The sequence below is a fragment of the Protopterus annectens genome, chromosome 2.part2, assembly GCF_019279795.1.
Source record: "Protopterus annectens isolate FY-2018-M chromosome 2.part2, PAN1.0, whole genome shotgun sequence".
Lineage (NCBI taxonomy): Eukaryota > Metazoa > Chordata > Ceratodontiformes > Protopteridae > Protopterus > Protopterus annectens.
The window spans coordinates 910,695,245-910,718,375 of NC_056730.1; the positions used below are offsets into that span (position 1 = coordinate 910,695,245).

At 37.4% G+C, this 23,131-nt stretch overlaps 1 protein-coding gene across 2 annotated transcripts in view; it reads left to right on the forward strand.

The window, feature by feature from the left end:
• Positions 1–23,131, forward strand: part of FAM151B (family with sequence similarity 151 member B) — a 630,819-nt gene that overhangs the window by 185,015 nt on the left and 422,673 nt on the right. For both annotated transcript variants that reach the window (XM_044064232.1, XM_044064231.1), the window contains exon 3: positions 14,389–14,514. In XM_044064232.1, the coding sequence (XP_043920167.1) occupies positions 14,389–14,514 (126 nt within the window). The remainder of the gene's footprint in view (positions 1–14,388; positions 14,515–23,131) is intronic.

Genomic DNA, 23,131 nt, shown 5'->3' on the forward strand with positions numbered 1-23,131 from the left:
AATAAAATTGAAACCACTACTATGAAAAAGAAGGAACTTTATCTTCTTTGGACTATAATGGCTATCTCAAAAAAATGCATCACTAGGAAATAGAACTCCTCTACCATCCCAACAATTGATGATTTTCTCACTCTTTTGAAAGAAGTAACACTGTTGGAAATTAAAGTCAAGGAAATGAGGATCTTTCTGAAGAAATGGACTAACAATTCTTGGAAGAAAGTTCTCTCCCTAACAGAGACACTCAAAATGGACACACTTTTATCTTCATAAGAAAAGAGGAAGCAAGAATGCAAGTTATAATTTGTTAATGCTTGTACAATAACCTTTATTATTTGTCTGTGTATATATGATTGTATTCCTTTTGACTTTGTCTGACCTGAGGCCATTGTTGTTGTGTGAGGCCATTGTATAGTCTGTAAATAGTTAATTCAATTCACTTTTATTTGATCTGTTATATTTACTATGTATTGTTTAAAAAAAAAACGTTTTCTGAATAAAATTATTTGAACAGAAAAAAAAATAATTAAAAACATAAAATCCTTGTAAAACCACATATATACCACATAACACACACCGTTGTGTAGGTCATATAAAATGTTAAACAGCACCATCTGCTGGACAGTCACATAATTTAAAGTTTAGCTGACCTAAGCTTTAACACTGGCTTCAATGAAACCATCTCATTCAAACCAGGATACCTAGTAACTTCAAGAACGAGTTGCCAGTACATTTCCCTGTATTCTAGGCGTCTTTCCCAAGGGCCACCCGTAGGATCAATGGGCAATATTTCTATTACATAAAAATAAAAATTAGCTCCTACACAGTTCAAAGTATGTTTATACAGAGAATTGTTACTGTTCATCTTTTTATATCGTACCTGTGTTCATACATTCTTGACTTTAATTTTCTCTCAGTTTTGTCTATATAGAATGCTTCACATTTGTCACACAAGGCTAAATAAATAATACCATTAGTACTGCAATTAGCAAAACCATTTGTCTTAATAAGTCTGTCTCTACTTTTCAGATGAACCATCTCTCCAACTGTGACATAAGTGCATTGGGCACAACAGCCACACTTGTGTGTGCCCCTTTTATTCGAAAGGTAAACACCTGGCCTAGGGGTACCATTCTCCAAAATGTTTTTAATACAGCGTCCCCTTCTGTAAATACACTTAAAAGGCTTATGAAATATATACTGCAAGTCTGATGTACTAGCAAATCTGTTTCATTCTCTTTCTATAATGTTTCTGGCCAACCCAGCATCCCCGTCATAAGTAATGACCAAAGCACTGTCGTACCCATTATCACCTGACCTCTCCGATGTTTGAATATTTTCAAGGTCCTGATTGCCATTCCCGAAAATGGGGGCAAACCTAGATTTTCTTGCTTCCAAAACTTCATTATATACTTCTGCTAGAAGCTTTTCTTAGTACCCCCTAGCCCTGAATAAATCCATAAGATAAGCAATTTCATTAATAAAATCATTGTCATCTGAGGTCATTCTGGATATTCGAACAAACTGACCCTTTACTACCCCTTTCTTCTGGTGATGTGGGTGTGCACTGGTATAATATAGGTAAGAGTTCAAAAATGTTGCTTTTCTATAAACTCTAGTTTTGAAATTCCCTCCAGCCTTACTGATACTGAGGTCCAAGTATCTCACCTCGTCAAAATTGATTTCATATGTAAATCTTAAAAAATCTGTAGTGCTGGACAAATAGTTAAAGAAATCTAAAAACCTACTCTCGGGTTCTACCCAAAATAAACAAATGTCATCTAAAAAATGAGCATAAAAATTCCAACAACACCTGAATTCACAAATGAACACAAATTTCTTTTCCCAGTAGGAAAGTATAATGTTAGCTTACGTGGAGGTACAATAGGCCCTCATAGCAACACCTCTTAGTTGTTTAAAATACTCGCCCTCAAAAAATATAAAATTATTCATTAAAATCACATCCATTAAGATTAAACATGTTCTAAAATCATTGTAACTTATGTCATTAATAACACTTAAAACCTCTTCTAACCATTCTAAATCCAGAGAGCGGAGTATTGAAGAAAATAAATCTATCACATCAACCGTAATAAAAGTAAGGTTGTCACAATAAAGGCTTGAATGCATTTTTTTCTAAAGGTCCCATGAGTCTTTGAGTACATTTACCCCCCCCCCATGGACAATTTTTAAAGCTTAGAATCCACAAATTTAGCTAAGGGGGCTGTTATGGAACCTTCAGCAGAGACTATTGGCCTTAAGTGTGGGTTGCACACATCCTTGTGGACCTTGGGGATGCCAAAAATTGATGGACTCCTAGGATTCTCGACATGTAAAAAATTGTAAGTATCATTGTCTATAAGCCCTTCAATGAGCAAATCATTTAAACATACTTGTATTCTTTTGTAAGCAATATTTACTTTGTTCAGAGAAACCCTCATTTACTGGTTGACATCACCTAAAATGTCCATCATCTTACCTTCATATGTGATTTTGTCCATTAAAACTACACCCCCATCCTTGTCCAGTTTCATAATTCATAAATTCTTGTTCCTTCTACATTGTTCGAGTAAGTCTCTCTCTTCCCTACTAAGATTTGGAATCACTTTGTTTTTATTTATGGCTTGCCTTAACTCGTTCTCCACCACACATTCAAAGTTCTTTAATTGTGGATGCAAGGGTGGGTTAAAAGTGCTTTTCCTATGCAAGGTGGTGTTGTGTGAGTTGGACCTTTCTTGACCATTAAAAAATAGTTCTAAATTCTTTTTTCGTATATATAATTTAAAATCCACCAATAATTTAAACACATCACACTTTCTCCTAGGGATAAAAGAAAATCCCTTTATGAATAAGTTAAAATGACCTTCCTGCACGTCAGTGTTACTATAATTAAAAATGTTAAAATTGTTATAACTTATTTTGGGGCCATCCTTGACCATTCCGACCCCAGAGCCTGTCTCTAGTGAGCTCCCCATTGTCCTGTCCAGGCATTATACCTGTAACTGACTGGGCCTTTCATTTTCAACCTTTTTGACCTCCGGGGAGAAGGAAAATCCGAAGGGTCCCGAATGTTAAAAGGAACATCATTGACCTGCCCACCAAACCCACCATCATGTACATTTTCCCTATTTAAATTGTCATTACCATAAAACCTAGCCCCCTGCCTAGGTTTGGGATAGTGCACATTCTCTTTGTATTCATTAATATCTCTACCTATCTTTTTCATCTTTCTAACATGCACTTCTTTACATTTTAAATCAGTATTCCTTAACAAATTAAAATATTTCTCCTTTTCACCTTCAATAGTATACATTAATTCACTGATAATATTGTTGTTGGCATGCTCAACCACATGGAAAATATTAACTAAAACAAATAAAAAACTGATAACCATAAACGAAAACAACAAATATTGAACTCTCTAGGAAATCCAAGGCACGTCAACCATATAAACCATTAAAAAACTTTTTTATTGACCATTTTTAGCGCTTTCATCTCCGGTATGAGACTTCATCAGAAACAAACAAATATCATTAATAAACATTTAAATACTACTTTAAGTTGTGACATCACACAGTCAATCATGTATTTACAGCTGTATATGCCCAAGCAAAAAAATTTTCATTAAAACACACTGATGAATGAATATATTGTATAAACAAATACATATATAAAAACAATGGAAAATATTGTTAATTTCATTTTCATTGTTTTTAATTATAGTTCTCATGACATCAAAACCACATCTGTCAAATGCAACAACCAAATCTTTGTGAAAATCAGAGCCATTAGTGACATAGTTTATTTGCACACCCTGTATCCATTGTCCATTTCATATATCTTATATTTAGTTACTCATAGCAGTCAAAGTAACAAAAGACTTTTTAAAGACATTTTAGACCGTAAATTTGCTTTTATAGGTGAAGTGCCTTGTTACGACAACAATAATGATACTTATGCTAACAACCTTCCTAAACTTGACATTTATTTAACTAAATATAAGATGTATCAAATGGACAATGACTATTTAAAGCAATGTTTGCAGATAAATATTGTACCTAAGGATTTAAGGGTGTGTGCGATCAATACAACAGTGGATTTTATTCTGGTGAACCTTCCAGTGCTTTATTTTTGGTTATTAATTTAATTAAGTTACTAAACTGAAGATGGTTAAGTAACTTTATCACTGTCGGGCATATTTTCTCAAATCTTGTCCTAATACTTTGAAAGAGTTCCTCTTGCTATCTCTTCTCTTTTTTGTGTTTTGCTTTGTATGTGAGTGGAGTGAGTGGAAGTTTAGCCTATTGATTAAGCAACAGGAGTAGGTTTTATGTAAATTTTCAAAGAATATCTAGATGATGTGCTGCTTAGATCACAGTTTCAACAAACACTTTGAAGTCACTGGTTAAAGTAATACCACATTAATCAGCATGGCTGGTTGACTTTTATCTATTAGTACAGTCAACAGAAAATATCAGTGACTAGGTTACTGGATAGCAGTGACTCTGCAACACTTCAAGTGTTGTACTATTACCAGAAAAGTATTCTCCTCATTACTTCTCATCTCTTTTTATAAACACCTTTATTGAATTATCACTCAAGACATAAGTAAACTTACATTTTTATAAAAGTAATCAAACCATATTAACAAGTTCACATTTATAAACACTATGCATCACATATATTGTTATATGTCATATAGTCTAAGCAGCATTACACAAATTGTTCAGTTAAAGCCTTCTCTAAACCTCTTTCCTACTCCAGAACTTTTCTCCATGTATTTTCCCCAATTTGAATTTTTTTCATATGTAATTTACTCATACCCTTTTCTAAGGATTCCACTTCCTGTTATTTTATCTCTGTTACAATATTCACAACTTCAGGTATAGTTGGTTTAGATTTTGATTTCCATTTTTTCAGTCAGTGCTTTTTTGGTAGCCACCAAAATTAAACTTAACAAGGTCTTACTATATCTAGGCAATTTAGATCCTGTGCCCCAGCTCAAAAATTATTTCCTTAGTTAGACTCATTCACCCACCTAGTATTTCTGACAGAATACTCTGTAGGGAATTTTTAAAGTCAAGTAACTCATTACACTCCAAGAACATATATTCCCAGGTATCTCTTTCTTCCCCATTATACCTCCAACATTTAAGATCTACATATGGAAAATTATTTGGAGTCTGCTTGGGGTATACAAGTATCTATGCAAATACTTCCTTGCAAAATTCCTAAATCATCTAGATTTTGTTGCATATTTAGGAGCCTTACATATGTCCTCCCTTGTTTTTTTTTCTTTTTGTGAATTGCATATGTGGTCTCTCTTTCCAATCTTTTCTGACCTCTTCTGATTGATTCTTATAGTTATCATGCAATATTTTATATGTCCTACCAATTATCCATTTTTCTAACAGCCACCTCTGTACTAGAGTCAGTTAAAAACTCAGCCAGTGCAAGCCTTTCATTTAGGATTCTCTATCCCTTTCTCTCTGTGTATACTCTGATATCAATCCCTAACAGTGAAGGCAATCACTAGCCTTCAATCCAAATGTCTTCTTGGCCTCTTTCCATTCTGCAACCTTTCCCTTTTTAATTATTTGGTCGCAATACCTTGGTTCCTTTGCCAGTTTCCTCTAGTAAATTCCAGCTCCCTTTTGCCTGTGCTATATACCCCTAATTACAGTCATCCCTATTGGCAAAATCTCCTTTTTCCATTCCCATGTTGGCTTAAATTTTAGTATACTTTCTGCTACTTTATGAGTATAATATTCTGTATGACTGCTGTTATGCTTCTTAAGGATCTGTGTCCAAAACTCCATTCTTTCTTTATTTCTTAAATTACCCCCTACTTCATCATCATTATCCCTTTCCACTTTGAATTGAAGTTTTCTTTGTGTGTTATGCTGTGGAGCTCTAAAACATACATTCAAATCAGGTAATCCTAAATCTCCTTGTTCTATTGGGAAGATCAGCTTATCCCACTTGACTGTCGCCCTTTTCTCTTACCAAATCAATCATTCAACTCATTATTAATTACTACCCACATCTTCTTCTCTGGTTGATAAAAATGCCTGTCCTGTGTATAATTAAAGGGACTAAAACATTTTATTGATTTTATCTTGCTATTCATATCCATAGGTAAGAGTTTCCAGTTTCTCAATTTTTATATTATAGTTTGTTTAGTTTCTTCACATATATCCTTAGAACCTTTTTAATCCATACTCCTAAATACTTCATTTTGTCATGTCCCCATAAATATGGGTTTTGCTGAACACATTTTTGTGTGAGTACATAGTTTATAGCTACAGCCTTTGTTTTATCTTCATTAATTTTATATCCTGAAAAGAATAGAACTGTCTCTGAATGTTCCACAACACTGAGATGTCCCTTTCTGGTTCCATCATGTACAAAATAATATCATCTGCAAATAAAGCCAACTTTTCTTGAACACCATACAAATTATGGCCTTGAATTATTTCTGAGTGCCTAATTACTGGCATTCTCAGGTTACTGGAATAAATTTGTTTCTCTTTTGCCTAGTATATAGTGAGTAATCATTTTCCACAAATACTCTACTATCTTTAACTTTTAATACTTTGCCCTTTTGCCACAGGTTTGTCAGGATCAACTCTTTCTGCTGATAGGTTTGCATATTTACTAATAAAGGTTTGGCTGCTTTCTAATAACCAGATTTAGGGCATGCACACAGTGTGCACTTTCAATTAACAGTTCCTGCTGTGGAATACTAACCCAGTTGCTTATTTGTAACTTCATAAAAGTAATGCAGTCTGTTCCTTCTATTTTCTGTGGTGTAGCAGACGATCTCAGATTTTCCCTGCATATCCTCTAATGCTATGATTTTTTGAAAATCTCTTCTTGACCAGTCTCATACTCAGCCAGCCTTTTCTTCATTTCAACCTCTGATTTTTGCAGTTTTATCAGCTCATCACAGTATCTTTTTAAAGCATCATCCATTTTTCCAGCATTTTATTTGAGTTGATATACTCTTTCAGTGTTTCATTTATATTAATCATCTCTGAGCACATTTGACTTATTTTTTGTTCCTCTAAATTACTGGCAGACATGTCTTGCACCAAAGCTGGAGCTTGAACTGCTGCTGGATTCTTCCCAGTCAGTGTTTCCTTTTCACATTTCCTAGATGATTTTCGTAAAGATTCTCTTAGTTTCATCTTTAATGGCATCCAGGCTGGGTTCCTATTATGAGAGCAAAGATTCCTTTAGGTGAATACGAAGACATCGACCCGTATTGCGCGAAGTACGTAAACCACAAATGTTCAAAACCGTGAAGTTCGAAATGTCCATTTGTTTTGGTTGACCCATCTGCGGTATAGCTCCGTAAGGTAAGTGTGTGATAGATAGGAATTTAGTGTTAGGATTTGGGTTAAGGTAAGTGCATAGATAGGTAATGTATGTAAGAGTTAGTGTAGTGTTAGAAGTAGGTGTTTTTTAAATGTATGTATGTGTTTTATTTATTTTGTTTGGGTGTATGTGTGTAGGGGAAATGTGCAGTAGTTACGGACTTTAGGGTTAAGGAGGGGTTAAGGATAGTGCATAGTTAGTTGTGTATGTGGGGTTTCGTATAGTGTTGGAGGTAGGGTTTTTTTTTAAATGTATGTATGTGTTTTATTTATTTTGTTTGGGTGTATGTGTGTAGGGGAAGTGTGCGGTAGTTACGGGCCTTAGGGTTAGGGAGGGGATAAGGAGAGTGCATAGATAGTTGTGTTTGTGGGGTTTAGTGTAGTGTTGGAGGTAGGGTTTTGGTGCTTTAGTTTAGGTTAGAAGTAGGGTTTGGTTAGTGTATGTATATGGTTTATTTATTTTGTTTGGGTAGGTAGTATGTAGTGGGCAGTGGGGTTGGCCAACTATGACAGTTCGATATTTTTTTCCGCAGTTTAGTGCGTTCGGGATTTTCGTGGTATAGGGGTCGATGTTTTGGTATTCGTGCATAGGGTTTTTCGCTTTGGTAATATAGACCCATCCAGGCTTACTAGCCAGTAATTGAATTTTACTCAGGATGACAGTATCACTGTTGTTTCTCAGTTTCTGTTTTCACACTAGGATAGCTGAAGTTAAGCTATTGATAAGTGTGCAGCCATCGGAAGTCCATTACTTTTCATCTTTATGCTCATTTGGAAGTAAAGCAGAAACACACACACACACACACACACACACACACACACACACACACACACACACACACACACACACACACACACACACACCACATTAGAATAGTGGCCTACCCACAACTGGGTGCTTCATTATGCACAACTTTGCTTCAAACCAGCAATTTCCATTTTTTTGCAGACTGTGAGCACCTAGCAATTTATTTAACTTCCTTCAATATTACTAGATCAGAAATTACTACGGACACCTTTGTCAAGTAAATTGCAGCTGTTTACTGAGTGATACTGCATTTCTCAGTAAGAGCCTACAACTTTGTTAGTAGCAATACTTATCTGCCCATTTAGAAAGAAGTTGAATGTATGCTGAGCTCAAAATAGTCTGCCAGTATACAATCTAGTTACCTAGATGTTGTAATTGCAGCATGTATGCAGATTTAAATTATGTAAAATATATTATCATGAAATTATTCTTAATTAAAATTAAATGAGGTAGTGAGGTAGAATTAATTAGTCATGGAATAAATATGGTGCTTAGCAGTTCCAGAATGTACTTCCTGCTTCTCCAAGAATTCAGTACATGTCCACAAAAAGCCTTCTAACTCCCCAGGCTTAGACTTAAAAAAGCTAGCCTGGAATTAAAATCTGATTAATAAAAACTATAGTTTAATATAATGACAACTTGACATATAAGCCATAGCTTCGGAAGTAAATTGTATCACATTGCATTGTACAAAATAAAAAAAATGGTTCTAAAAAAGTGTATATCATAGTATTTGTGGCATATGCCTGGCTGTGCCCTTGAGGTAGATATCAATTTTAATGTACTGTTACAATTGTTGATACTGAAAACTGCATGTATTCCTTTTGTAAGCACAGGCAGTCAGTACATATAGTACTTTATCTGAAAGGAAAGAACTTATGCAAGGGATAATTATAATCTATAATAATGGGTTAAGGGCAAGACAAAACAGCAGCAGTGATAAAATAATCACATAGGAATATCCCTCTTTGAATTTTTATCCCTGTGATAATAATTTGCCCCTTGTCATGGCTTAGCTGCAAAGTGGCTTTCCACTGTTTTATGGCCACTGCAATGTAGGGTGTATCTTTTTTTTTTTTAGCTGCATCTTTTTATTGATTAGTTTGCTGTCTAAATATAGCACCATACATGATTTTTCTTTTTTTATACCTTTCAAAAACCTCTGGGTTTTCTTTTTTTATATTTTCTCACATTTTCTGTTACTTCCTTTTCCACATGGCCCAATGTTTCTTCATCTGTATAATGTTTTTCATTTATCTACTACATTAAGGAATATACATTTTTATTTGTAGTTTTTGACAGCTTTTACTATGATGCTGTTATTATTTCCTCTAATTTCTCTCTGTAATCTTTCCAAATATCCTTTGTCTGGAAATTCTGGATTTCTTGCATAATAGTAACAGTAAATAATTTCTTTCTTATTCTCAATACTCTTCTTTGCCATCTACATGTCTCTTTTTTGGTCTGTCAATTTTTGTGGGCTACTTCTTCCTTCTACCACTGGGGGCCATCATTCCCATTAGTCTGGCCTAATCCTGTGGTAGGAAAGTGATTCTACATTGCCTTTTTTCCAGTTCTGGCAATAGTGCATACACCAGGATTGGGTACTTTTTTATCCTGCGACCTGTCCACACAGTCTTCCTTTTTATTTTTTTAACCTAACTTGCTCCATGATATATAAAAAGTGTTGTCTTGGTAAGACTTTGCGAAAATGGCATCCACCATGTAAAGGTACTCACCAACACTCAACGATGAATTAAGTTCCAGCAATTCTACTCTCCTTTTTTTTTGCTAAGCTCATCTCTCCATTTGGACCACAACTTTATGGATAAAGATGTGGTCAAACTGATTAAAAGTTTTGGACAGATTTATAAAGATAATTCCTGTGAGGTTGACTTTTTCATAGTAAGTAAACTGTGATCATTTAGGGACCAAAGAGTAGTTATGTTAATCCTTCATGACCTGAAATTGTGTTTGTGCTGAGAGAATATGGAGTGTTGGACAACTGTAAATAGACTAAATTTTCAAGTAGTTTGTATAACGTGGGAAGAAGAACAGAGATAGGTCTCAGATCAGATTGAGATTTGGGTTTTGAAGTTTTTGTTATGGAGATAACTGTAGTTTTTTCCATATTGAAGGGGGAGCATCAGAATAATTTTTTTGAAATATTTATTCGGATTTAATTTGCTAGAAGTAAAATGCAGGGGTACAGTGTTATCTGTAGAACAGATATTGCTGGAGGTACAGGTGTTATAATGAGATTTGGAGACAAGTAATAGGGCTGTGAGACTATCTTGTTTTTATGTCAATGAACTAATTACTTCCATCACACAGGTAGTGTGGAATGGTAAGAGAGAAAGCCCTTATGGCAACCGCATAGATGACAAACAGTGAAACATCGTAATGTGGTTGGATGTTATGGTAAAATTATCTTGAATGTTTGCTGGTGCAGCATATGCCATAACTGTTTTTTTTATATTTGATTCTGTCTTATTTTATTCCATGCTAGCTAGCAGGTTACATTGTGCACTATTTCCTAATATATGATCAGATGGGATGACAGCAACTAGTAATACATTGGGCCTGATTCAGAAAGATTACTGTGAGGGTTAAACCCCTTTTACCCCTCATGATAACCTTTTCCAGTCCCCAGAGACAGCATTACCACAGTGAAGCTCCATGAAGAGACGCAGCACCATGCTGTCTTTGTGACCTACCACAAATGATAATGAAGCATTCCAGGGGTGACCTATGCTAATTAGTCATGTACGTTCGGCTGAGAAATGCATACAGTAAGCCATTTGTGCAGCTGAACAATTCAGAGAGTCACTCAGCTGCATAAGTTATCTCCACCAGCCATGTTAATGAACAAGTGCAAACCTTGCTTTCACCTTTTGCTTCATTGGGTGAGATCATGTTAGAAGTAAGTGCTGGGGAGTTTAGCTGCAAGGTAGTGGTGGTTGTGGTGTGGTATGCATGTACGTATATGTGGGTGGCAACATATGTGAGTGTACGCAGAGGGATGTGTGGCCTCAGGTGTGTGTGTGTGTGTGTGTGTGTGTGTGTGTGTGTGTGTGTGTGTGTGTGTGTGTGTGTGTGTGTGTGTGTGTGCTCACACAGGTGTGTGTGAATGGGGTGAGTGTAAGTGTGAGTGCTAACAGAGGTGTGTGTGTGTGTGTGTGTGTGTGTGTGTGTGTGTGTGTGTGTGTGTGTGTGTGTGTGTGTGTGTGTGTGAATGTGTGTATGTATGGGGAGGCTGCCATACCTCCACACTCTCCTAGACTAATGAGCAAATTCTGCAATAATAGACTAGGGGAAACACTAGACATCAGGGATGCTGTTTATATTGTTTCCTAAAGGCACTTAAGCAGCTAACATAACAGGTTTTGCAGCACAAAAGACATGGGGCAGGGGAGCATACACTGTATTTCAGGCCTTTTAAATAGATAGAACACGTTTTGCATCAAGAAACATGTTGGGGGAGGGGAATCACTAGACGCCATGGATATTCTTTATGTTGTACCTTAAAGACACTTAAAAAGATTTAATCCAAAAAGATTTAATCCATTTCCCTCAGCACTCAAAAATAGCTCTGAAGCAAAGCTTTACTCCTTTCCAGTACCACTAGACACCATGGATAATATTATAGCATTACATTTTATCTTAAGTCTTTTTTATAAAAAGTTAAACTAAAAGGTGGGGAGAAGTTTCAAACCATGTACCTTTGACACACAATCCAGGTCCTGAGCAGTGTCCTCTCTACTGCCACTAGACATCAGGTATATTGTTAACATATTACCTTAAGTCTCTAAAAAAAAAGCATGAGTAAAATAAAAGAGGGGAAAAGATTCACCCTTAGCACAGAAAGCAGATTGCCAAGCTGGAACCTTAACCCTCTATGCTAACTGAGGACAGTTTTTGAGTGTACGTTTTACAACATAGGAAGTATGAAACTCAAATTTCTGGCATTATTCACTGACTGCAACTGTCGTTGGAACAGGGCATGTGTAAGAGACAGTATCTGGAGTGTTTCTTAAATCAGAGACAGTTTTAAACTATTACTTGGACTCACATAAAAAGTTAATAGAGCATCATGATGGTACTTTACAAACATAAGAAGAATGAAACTGTAATGTCTAGTGTCACTGACTGACTGTAAGGATCTGTGATTTATGAGGACAGGGGCAAAAATAAGAATAGACATTAGGGACATTCTGTCAGGCAGGTAAGAAGTGTGTGTGTGTGTGTGTGTGTGTGTGTGTGTGTGTGTGTGTGTGTGTGTTTGTGTGTGTGTGAATGTGGGGTGTCTCTACCAACACGATACATGAGCTGCAAGTTCTGAATACTGCAGGAAAGTACTGATTTGCATTTTCAGTAATTACAGGCAATTCTGAGACATGCAGATTAGCTGATAATGAAAGATAATTTCTTCACTACACCTAACATGTCTCAGAATTGCATTTTATATGATTGCAAAAACAGTTTCTTGTGGTGCCACTTCTTACCACTGGCAGTTGGGTTCAAGTCTAAATCCCTGGGTCTTTTAATTGCATACACACAGTTTTGTAGGATACACAGACATTTTTTATTTGTGAAGTTCCTTCTTAACATATCACTAGTGGTAATCCTTTATAAGCCAAATATCTTGGCACACAGTTAGAACTTGGGCATGAAATAACTAATTAAGCAGTGTTCCTGAACATCTTATCTCAGTTTTTCATCTTATGAGAAATATTCTACACATTAGTGTTGCACATGCATCTGGAGCATTTCTTCCCAGGCCTCTGCTGAAAATAGGCCCTGTCCTAGTTGGACTTTCCTGGTCAACAAATTTTAAATAAATAAATAAATGAGTAATTATTAAATAAAATAATGGAAGTAAGTTATATTGTTGATCCCTTTAATAAAATATTTACTGTAGAATTTATCTGTCATTCATTACTTGCTATACGGCTGAGAATTCAGCAGTGAAAGTTTTTTTTTCAGAACTAGCTGTATGATCTAGTGCTACCTATGAATTGTGAAGAACTCATATTGATATGGGTCATGGTGTCAGTTTGCTTTTAAACAAGACTTTTATGCTCAAGCACATTTAGTTGAATGGATGATTGGTGAAATGGAGCAAGCCCCTCATTCCCCATGTTTGGGGGGGGGGGTGACTCCACAGCACTCCATGAACTAATATAACTAATTTCAAATTCACAAAATCTCGTGGAAAGCTACAAAAAATGATTATAGCAGTCTACCTGAAAAGTGAGTCAAGGAAAAAAAGAATTACCCAATACCGTATTTCTGCAAGGTAGAACATGGCTACATGACTTCTCTTATGAGCTCCCCGAGATACTGAATTTGAAAACATCACATTTGTCTAAAGAGGCTCTAACAGCTTGTTTGTTTGCTCATTAATTAATTAGCATTTTTTTTTACTGTGAAAGTCTAACTGGCCCAAGACAGGCTCCTTTTCAGTGAGGTCCCGGGGAGAAAAGCTCCGTAGGTAACAAATTATACAAGTTGTCAAACGACACAATACAATACAATACAATGGAAAATAGCAAATGTTAACTATCTCATACTAGATACAAAAATTTGTATATAAAGAAAGAAAAAAAAAACTGAAGATAGACCCTGGAATGCATTGTATTTTAAAAAGTAGCGTTTTAATTTTTCTGCAGCAATGATAAGCTTTTGGGTCTTCAGATGAAAGCCCAGAAGCGTATGTTATGCAAGAAGACCATAAGGGAACTACAGCTAGAAGACAGATGGATAGATCTGTGCAACATTTAGCCGTGAAAAGAGAGGCATGAGTATAGTTTGGAATCCAAGAGGTAGATCCTAAGGTTTGCTTTGAAGTAATTTGGATTTATGATTTGGTTTGAATCTTGTGGAAGAGTATTATATTTTAGAGACACGTTTGCTTTAGAAATAAAGGGGAACTTAGAAAGCACTTAATAGTGCTAGCATGTACAAATTCTTACCTTCAGTTGTTTGCCTTTAAGACCCAGGCAGGGTAATGAAAGCATTTTACTGTGCTCAAGAATTTCATTGTAATCAGATTAAAAAATAGATGAATGTTTAATGTTTTAATGTAAATTAGCCCAGCAGAATAAAGTTGCGTTATTTTTAAATAAAACATGTATATTTTCAAAATAGTATTCATTTTTACAGACTAATAACATTTGCTTTGATTCTTTCCTCTTTTTGTAGGATGTGGCAGTGAAAATGTGTTCGATTTCTTTTTTGAAAAGAAGCAGATTAAAACAAGAGATGGTGCCGCTATTAGATGGTATCATGCCGTGAACAGCAAAGAATATTTGCAAAAGGCATTGAAAAGTAAGCCATAGGCAAGCTGTATAATTTAAATATAGTACATAGAAGTACAGAGAATGATATCATATAAGAGCAGTATTGCTCATATAGGTCATATCATTACTTTTCTAGTAGGTAAGCTTGCATTATAAATAGGCTTGTGTTTTAATTTTTCCTGTTCATGTCCAAGAAAACTTGATTTATGTCCTCTGCGTTCTTCACTGCCACTAGGACTTGTGGTTTAGTAGGCAAGAAAATCATTTTTTTTCTAGATTTGATTAAGTTATGTCTGATATGTTACATGTTGCATTATATTACTCTATTGAGAAAGATTCATCTGAGTGTAAGTTCAGAGTGTATTTAAATATGTTAAGCTCTGCTTATCTTGCAGAATCTTAAACCTTGGTAGCTTTTGTAACAATATAGCAACTTGACATATTTGTGTAAATTTTGTCTCACTAGATTAGCAGTTCGACTTTTTTAAAAGGCTGCCATATGAATTTAACAGTTTGGCATACTTTTCAAAATGCTACTCACCCTCATATTGTTACAACAGGAGCCAGACGGTAAAATGTAGCCTACATTGACATTTCCAAGTTATTTAGTTTTACTTATAAATGAAAATGATTGTTCTCTGCTTATTGGAAATCAGTAGTGTATTTTGATCTTTGATTTACTTTGGATGCCCTCCTAAATATTTTTTATCTTCTCTATTCAAATTTATTTAAACATTATGTACAGTACTTATTGCAAGCAGTATTGTACACAAACAACTTAAATATTTTAATCCTATCAGATTAGTTCACTTTTACAGTCAAATGTTTGTTTACTGATTCAGAGCTTTAAAGTATTTTGGTTGCTGTTCAACATTTAATTTTGCTGCTATATAGAATGTTTATTTTGACAACTCCCAGCAGCTAAACTTCAGTTAAGGTGTTTTGTGTATCTATATTTTCCATTTTTCATGTCCATTTCCATTTTCAAAATTCTTTTCATTTTCATTTCTCTTTGAATGAAAATAGCAAAACTTGACATTTAAGATATGAGTGACAACCATGTAAAACACATTTGGTAGAGATCTTAATCATCTACAAACATTTTCAGAAAGGTGTGTTTTTCTAATGTTAAAATTAAAAAGACATACCTTGACAAGGGAAATTAACGTCTTACCTTATGAGCATTTTTAGAATATTTGTTCTAGCTGTTTTGGATTATATTTCCTGTCTGTTGTTTGTATAATACCTGTTTCTCCAAAACAGTTCAAAGTTTTTCATGAAATTTGCAAGAAGAGTTACTGCCATAATTATCTATAAAATTTCCTTTGCTTGGGGATCTACCCGCATAAACAAATGAAAAATTATGTCTTGAACTTCAGTGAAAAAATAAATGTTCCATGGGATTCAATAAACTCCATGCAGGCTCAGTGTGAAGCCTCCACGGAATTTACATGTTTGTGTGGTAGTACTCAGTGAGCTGTAGCACACAATGTATATTAATAACATATGACCTGTCTAAGCCAGCCAGGAAACTGTGTAAGCAAATGCAATATCAATTCTGCGTAAGGCAGAGCAGCTACAGTCCGCGAATTTGAACGGAATGCCACAGTGATAACCACGACTTCACAGATTGCTGTCAATGTGTTAGTGCAGCACATCTGCTCAGAGGCCAACATAACGAGAGGACAAATAACCAGAAATAGGGACATATTTGACATAGATGTCACATTAAAATGTGTTAGAATGAAACTCTGTCAACTTCTTAGAGAAAGAAATCTGGACACTAATGGGGGGACCAAAGCCCAAAACTTGGGACAGATTTTTAATTTGGCCTTCCAAACTTAGAAAATTGAAGGAATAATAAGTTCAGTTTCTAACTTCAATCTGCAATGACATGCCAATGAGTTGCCAGAAAACCAATATGTTATGAAGAAAAGATCAGAAATAGTAGATAAAAAGTGGCATTCTGTACAAATCAGGACATTTGGAAGGTATGATCTCACATGTATGTAATATTGACTCACATCAGTCTTGAGATCATCCCAGTGATATGGCAGAAAGCCACAAATTTGTTAAGGAAAACATCTGGACATCCTGGGAGTATCTGGACAGTTGAGAGTTATGAATGTGAAGTATACGGTCCAAATACAGTACAGGACAGTGTACCTACAGTGCAGACTGTTGTGATATCCCATTCCTGGCATTCTGTACTGAAGTGGTATAAATGATCTGTAATGGGACATGGACTGCCATGTTAAATGAACACACACAAGAAGTGTGTGTACTGATTAGGGACATCCACACAAATTTTAGGAATGAACACAGGGAAAGAGGACAGGTGAAACTACCTAATGTACGGCAGAGGAGGGCATGTCAATGGAAGATGGTTGTAGCAGCAACACAAATCACTTACCTATATGGTACAATAGGGACTGTACAGGGTAAATGTGTTTTATGTGCCTGTCATGCAAGGTGACATAACAATGGGGAGGATGTCTGTGTGCGATAAGCATCCTTACATGAATGTTGTAGAGGACATTTATCAGGGATTTGACATACAGTTGGGATAGGGTGCATATTGTGAATCTGTGCAAACTGATATGCCTGAATATGAGTGCTCTCTCAGCAGAGATCTCCAGAAAGATGGGCACAAGTAAAGGCTCATGGAAAACATTACCAGCACCAGCCACAATCATGGACAATATCAGAATAATACCACCAGTAATCCCATGCCTCTGACATAACATATGTGAGTTACAGTGGTAAGAAATGAGTTTACACACACACACACACACACACACACACACACACACACACACACACACACACACACACACACTTGAACAACTATTATGATACATACACACTGTCCTAGCACTGTAACATCTGCTGGAGGTGTTAGGAGAGACACTGCTATATCTGCTGGAGGTGTTAGGAGAGACACTGCTATACCTGTATGCAACAGTATGGGCAATACAGGGTAGTTGCCTTGTGTGCATGACACATATATGCCACAATTCACATCGTCATGAATGATATACATGCCATTAATGTTGTCAAACACCTATGTATGCACTGTGTGCATAACCAGAACAGGTAGCACGCATGCATCTGGTATAACAATTTGATTGGTGTTCCACACCATCAGACAGTCATGTATATTCCACAGAAAGACTACCTAGGTATTACCAATAAGTTAAGTGTGACAATAAAATGTGTTGGGAGGTACATGAAGAAGGGTGTATTGTACACAGTTATTGGTGTGATGAAGGCTGGGAACCATGAAGGTATTATGGCCTCTGATGTGGATGCCCTTCACATCCGCAGTACTTGTGTTAAATTCAGGGTACTAGTCAGCACTGTGACCATATGCTGGTGGATGTACCACTTACCATCTACCCCAGCACACAGGTCACATATCTATTGGTCTGATTATAGGGTGTGATGTCCACATTATACTTGGGTGGTGTGCTTGTTTCCTGAATTAACAAATCCCCCATGTGTCTTGTTAAAGCAGGTGTTGTCATGCCTGTGGCAGCAGTGTTTATGTGTTGCTACTGTCTGTATTATAGTAATGTCACAGTTGGAGTCAATGATAGCACACATTCTGTAGTCTTTCAGGCATATATATATATATATATATGTATATTTTTATACCTTAAGTATTATTATTTGGTATATTGATTTTTAACATGGAATTGATTGGTTGACACCATATCGCATCACTATTTAAATGAAGTTTTAACTGCTATAATTTGTCTGATGAAGCAGAGAGGACTCTGCAAAAGCGCTCACACTTTTTTTCTAAATAAAGAGTTACTTGCAGTGTGTATCCAGCAAATTTTATTTTACTTATTGCTTCTTCTTTATTATTGCTGGTTACTTCATCCAGAGTCGAGGACTTTATTCCTGTAATTTCCCACCTATGTTTGAGCTTAAACCTGTCTCCACTAACTACATAAAAAGACTTTTATCCAAACTTAAACCCTGCTCCAATGCACCTGACAACATCCCGTCTTCCTTTCTCAAGTCTGCTGCCGATGGTATATCTCTCCCAAGTAGTACCGTAATTAATAGATCCATAAAGGAATCCTATGTCCCTAAGCTCTGGCATTCCACCTTTATTCTTCCTCTCCACAAGGGAGGCAAAAACACTAACGTTTAAAACTTCTGCCCTATAGCTCTTCTCTCTCCAATCTCCAAAATCCTAGAAAAATGCATCCACCTCCAACTAATCCCTTTTCTGACTGAAAAACAACTTCTTACCCCTACCCAACATGGCTTCCAACCCGGACATAGCTCCATAACAGCTCTACTCTCATTCTTAGAAACTGTCAATCAAGCCTGAGATTCTGGGAACTTAGTATCCACAGTGCTCCTAGATATCTCTAAAGCATCTGATACTGTTTCCCATAAGCGCCTTCTAAGTCACCTCTCAAACCTAAATCTCTCCCAAAACACTCTTTCCTGGTTCTCAAGCTATCTGTCAGATAGATCTCAGGCTGTGAAATGGAAAAAAGGCACCTCACCTTTCTTACCCAACCCTACCGGAGTACCACAGGGGTCCATCCTTGGACCAGTGATGTTTAATATCTTTATCAATAACTTTCACTGTGCTATTCCTAATGCCAAAATCATCCAATATGCAGATTACTCTACACTTGCCTGCTTTGCCTCTAACCTCCCTGAACTCCTATCTAAAACTCAGACTGCCTTCTCAACTACTGAAATCTAGATGCGCTAAAATCACTTCCACTGAAAATGGGCTCTCTGGGCCCAATGGACTTCACTGCTAATCAAACTGCCAATAAATAAATAAATAAATAAAGACAGTGCACACTGCCTAGCTTGACCTGGCCAAAGCCTTCAACACTATTCCCCACTCGGGCATAATAGATAAACTCTCTCAACTAGGCATCAATCCATATGTTACCAGATGAGTAGCTAACTGGCTCACGGATAGAACCCACCTAGTCATAATAGGGGAAGCCACCTCAAGCATTAGACCCGTAAAAAGTGGCGTACCCTAGGGTTTGGTCTTGGGGCCCCTGTTATTTGGGATATACTTTTCCGAGGTGCAGGCCAAAGCCAGTGGGCTATGGCTGACCATGTTTGCAGATAACTGCAAGCTGGGTGCTGTCATCAATTTCCCCAGTGAAGTGGACATCCTCCAAGAGGTTCTCACCCAAACAAATGACTGGTGCCAGAAACATGGCCTCAAGCTGAATACCAAAAAATACATCATCCCCTTTGGAGAGAGTGACGTCCCTACAAATTACCACATTAATAATGTCCTACGCACACAATCAGTTGTGAGGGATTTGGACACCCAGGTTGATAGCAACCTGACTTTTTACCACGACATTGTTTCTGTTGTATGGAAAGCTTTCTACATGGCCCACCACATGAGTAAGAGTATCTTATCTAGGGACAAGTAGGTCATAACATCCCTGCATCCTTCCCTTATAAGGCCCATTATTAAGTACAATGCCCCATTCGGTATGTACCTCGCAAAGCACATGCAGCAGCTGTAGAGACTACAACAGAGGTTCCTCACCAGGAGAATCCAGTACCTCAAATGTCTACCATACACAGATAGGCTACAAGCCCTATCCTTCTACTCAGTTTCATGCAGACTCCTCAGAGGTGACCTCTGTCTGGCATACAAGGTGATCGCAAACCTCGCCTTGATAGAAATGCTGCATATCCGCAAGTCAGGCTCCACTTGAGAAACCCGCATGCGTGGTCTCAACCTTGTCTGTGACATCAATAGGTATTTTTCACGGGATAGAATTGTGTTCCAGAGACTCCCCCATCTGTGGAACGGACTCCCTCTCCACTTCCATGTCAAGCATAGTACCTTTTTACCCCTTTTTAAGTGCAACCTGGATAACTGGATGGGAAACAGAAAATATATCCCTGGGATTCCACATCCTGTCCCTGCCGGACAGGGATATTTGATGCTGACTTGTCTAAACATGGGGTAAACTCTTGGCTAGGCTAAAAGGGCCTCAGGGGTGATAGCCTAGTAACTTTCTATGATCCTATAAATGCTCTCTGTAATGTCAGCCAACAGCTCGCACACATGCACATTTGATTGCAGTGAGAATAGAACCCCTACTTGTCTAAGTACACAGACTACAGAATCTGGTACTTTATGCAAGCATCATAGCTGAAGCCTGACTTGGATTGTGTCAGATAACACTTTGTAACTGATGACATTAGCAGTGTCTGTTGTGTAGAATATAACAGTGTCCCACGTGGTGGTGTAAAATGCTCTCTGTAATGTCAAGCACCAGCTATCACACACACACACACACACACACACACACACACACACACACACACACACACACACACACACACACACACACACACATACACATACAGTCGACTGCAGTGAGAATAGAAGCCCCTACTTATCTAAGTACTCAGCTACAGAACACAGTACTTTATGCAAGCACCACAGGACAAGTCTGACTTTTACAAGACTGCAGATGAACTTATAGTAGATGAGATCAGCAGGCCATATGGGGGGGCAAGAAGTTGGGTGGGCTGCATGAAATGGGTGTGTAGGTATCTGCAAGAATCAAAATGCTGTTAATCCTTGGTATTAGAGCAGTAACTGTAGGATGCACACATGTACTCTTCTGTTTAGAGACACACACACCCAGTGGACTGCTGTGAGAACAGAACCCCTACCTAAGTACACAGAATACAGAATACAGAACACAGTATGTTACGCAAGTGTAATGGCACAAGTCTGACTTTTCTAATAGTAAAGGTGAACGTATAGTAGATGACATCAGCAGGCCATGTGGGAGACAAAATGTTGGGAAGCCTGCATAGGCTCATAGCTTCATATGTTCATAGGAAGCTACTAGCCTAATGGCCCTATCATGTTTTATAGCTTAGCTGTGTATAAACACAAGTACCCTTATTGAGCATAGTTGGATGGTTATTGTTAGCAGAACGATTTTGTGACCAGCAGCAAATGGCCCTGTCCATGAGGGACATAGGTGCCACCCCAGAGGTGACTTTATAATCACACAACCAGTCATCAAGGGTGCTTTTGAACAAAGTCTTTGAGGAGCACTGCTTTACACACAGTGTGAGCCTATTATAGAGGAGTGTGAATTGTTGGGGGATACATCTATCTCTCCAACATGTTCTGTTTCTGTCACAGGCTAGGTTGAGCACCCTGGGCCAAATTATTCTTGTCCCATTTGATTTGCAGAAATCCAGAATTTTTGTCTGAGACTGCTCTGTAGGGCAGGCACAGGTCACCTGTCAGCAGCTTGCATGATACTGAGTAGAGTGACATGTCTTTCACTCTTTCTATGTATGTCATATTTGGAGGCCCTGGAGTCTCCTAGGCACAGCACTGTGCTTTCTGCAATTGCTGCAGGTATGTGGTGAGGTACAGACAGAAGAGAGCATTGTACTCAATTAGTGGTCTGATAAGGGTAGAGTACAGCAGAAGTATGACCAACCTGGTCTTGGATGTGATGTCTATATGTATGGTGTGCATAATACAGACTGTGTGTGTCACCACTATGGACACATAGTGATGAAAATGTAGATTGCTTGCAGTATGTCTTCCCAAGTCTCACAACACTGTGTTTGAGCTTAGAGGGGTGCTGTGTATGTCATAATTAGCAGGGGTGCTTCATTGCCAAAAGGGACAGTGAGCCATTGTATGCTTTAAGGTTCAGTCCATGAATTTGGCTATAGTCATTTGTATGTGGCAGCCCCTTCTGTAATGTGTTACCATCATTGGGAGACTCTATATTAGTCTGTCCAGCTGCCAGTCATTTGTAAACTTGTAAACCACAGGACATCTACCATTGCCTGCACTTCAGGGATGTAGTTTGCAAACAGTTGAGAGCCCAGCACAGATCCTTGTGGTATTCTAATGGTAAGTGGCTACTGGTGGAGGTGCAGTTCCCAACTCTGAGAGTGCACTACTATTGTATGGCTTAATTCCCACATGGGAGATCTTCATTATGAGACATGAATGGGGGATAGTGTCAAAGGCCTTGGATAACTCAGCATAGGTGGTGTGTCCTGTTATCCCTCATCAAGGTCTACGGGGTTAGTATCCAAGAAGTCCACAAGGTTCACTAAGCAAGATCTACCCCTGACAAAAACAAAATGGGTTAGTTCAAATGTGTTGAAGGCCACCCATGTCCCCGTGGATATGGTCCATGCTGATTCCTTCTCTAGCCTTGCAGATAAGGCTATTTAGCCATATGGGTCAATAGTTGCAGTTTTGCATGTTACCAGATTGATGTACATTGCATAGCACACAACATTTTATATTACATTTTGTACTGTGGTTAATATATATGTGGAAAAAGTACTGAGATACCAGAGCTGCAGTGCTTGGGGGGTGGCAACACATGGATGTGTTGTAAATATGTAATATATTGTTAGATAGGGCCCTCAGTTTGCAATGTTTCCACATGTAATTTCATTTCATACACATTGAATGGACAGTAAACAGCAGTAATTCAGCATAATATGTACATTTTCATAGTATGGAGAGCAGCGGGTTTGCTCAATGGTTACCAAAATGCATGCGCATGCATGATACACATGTTGTTGTGTAGCTAAGCAGTATGCAAATGGAAGCCGCATTGCTA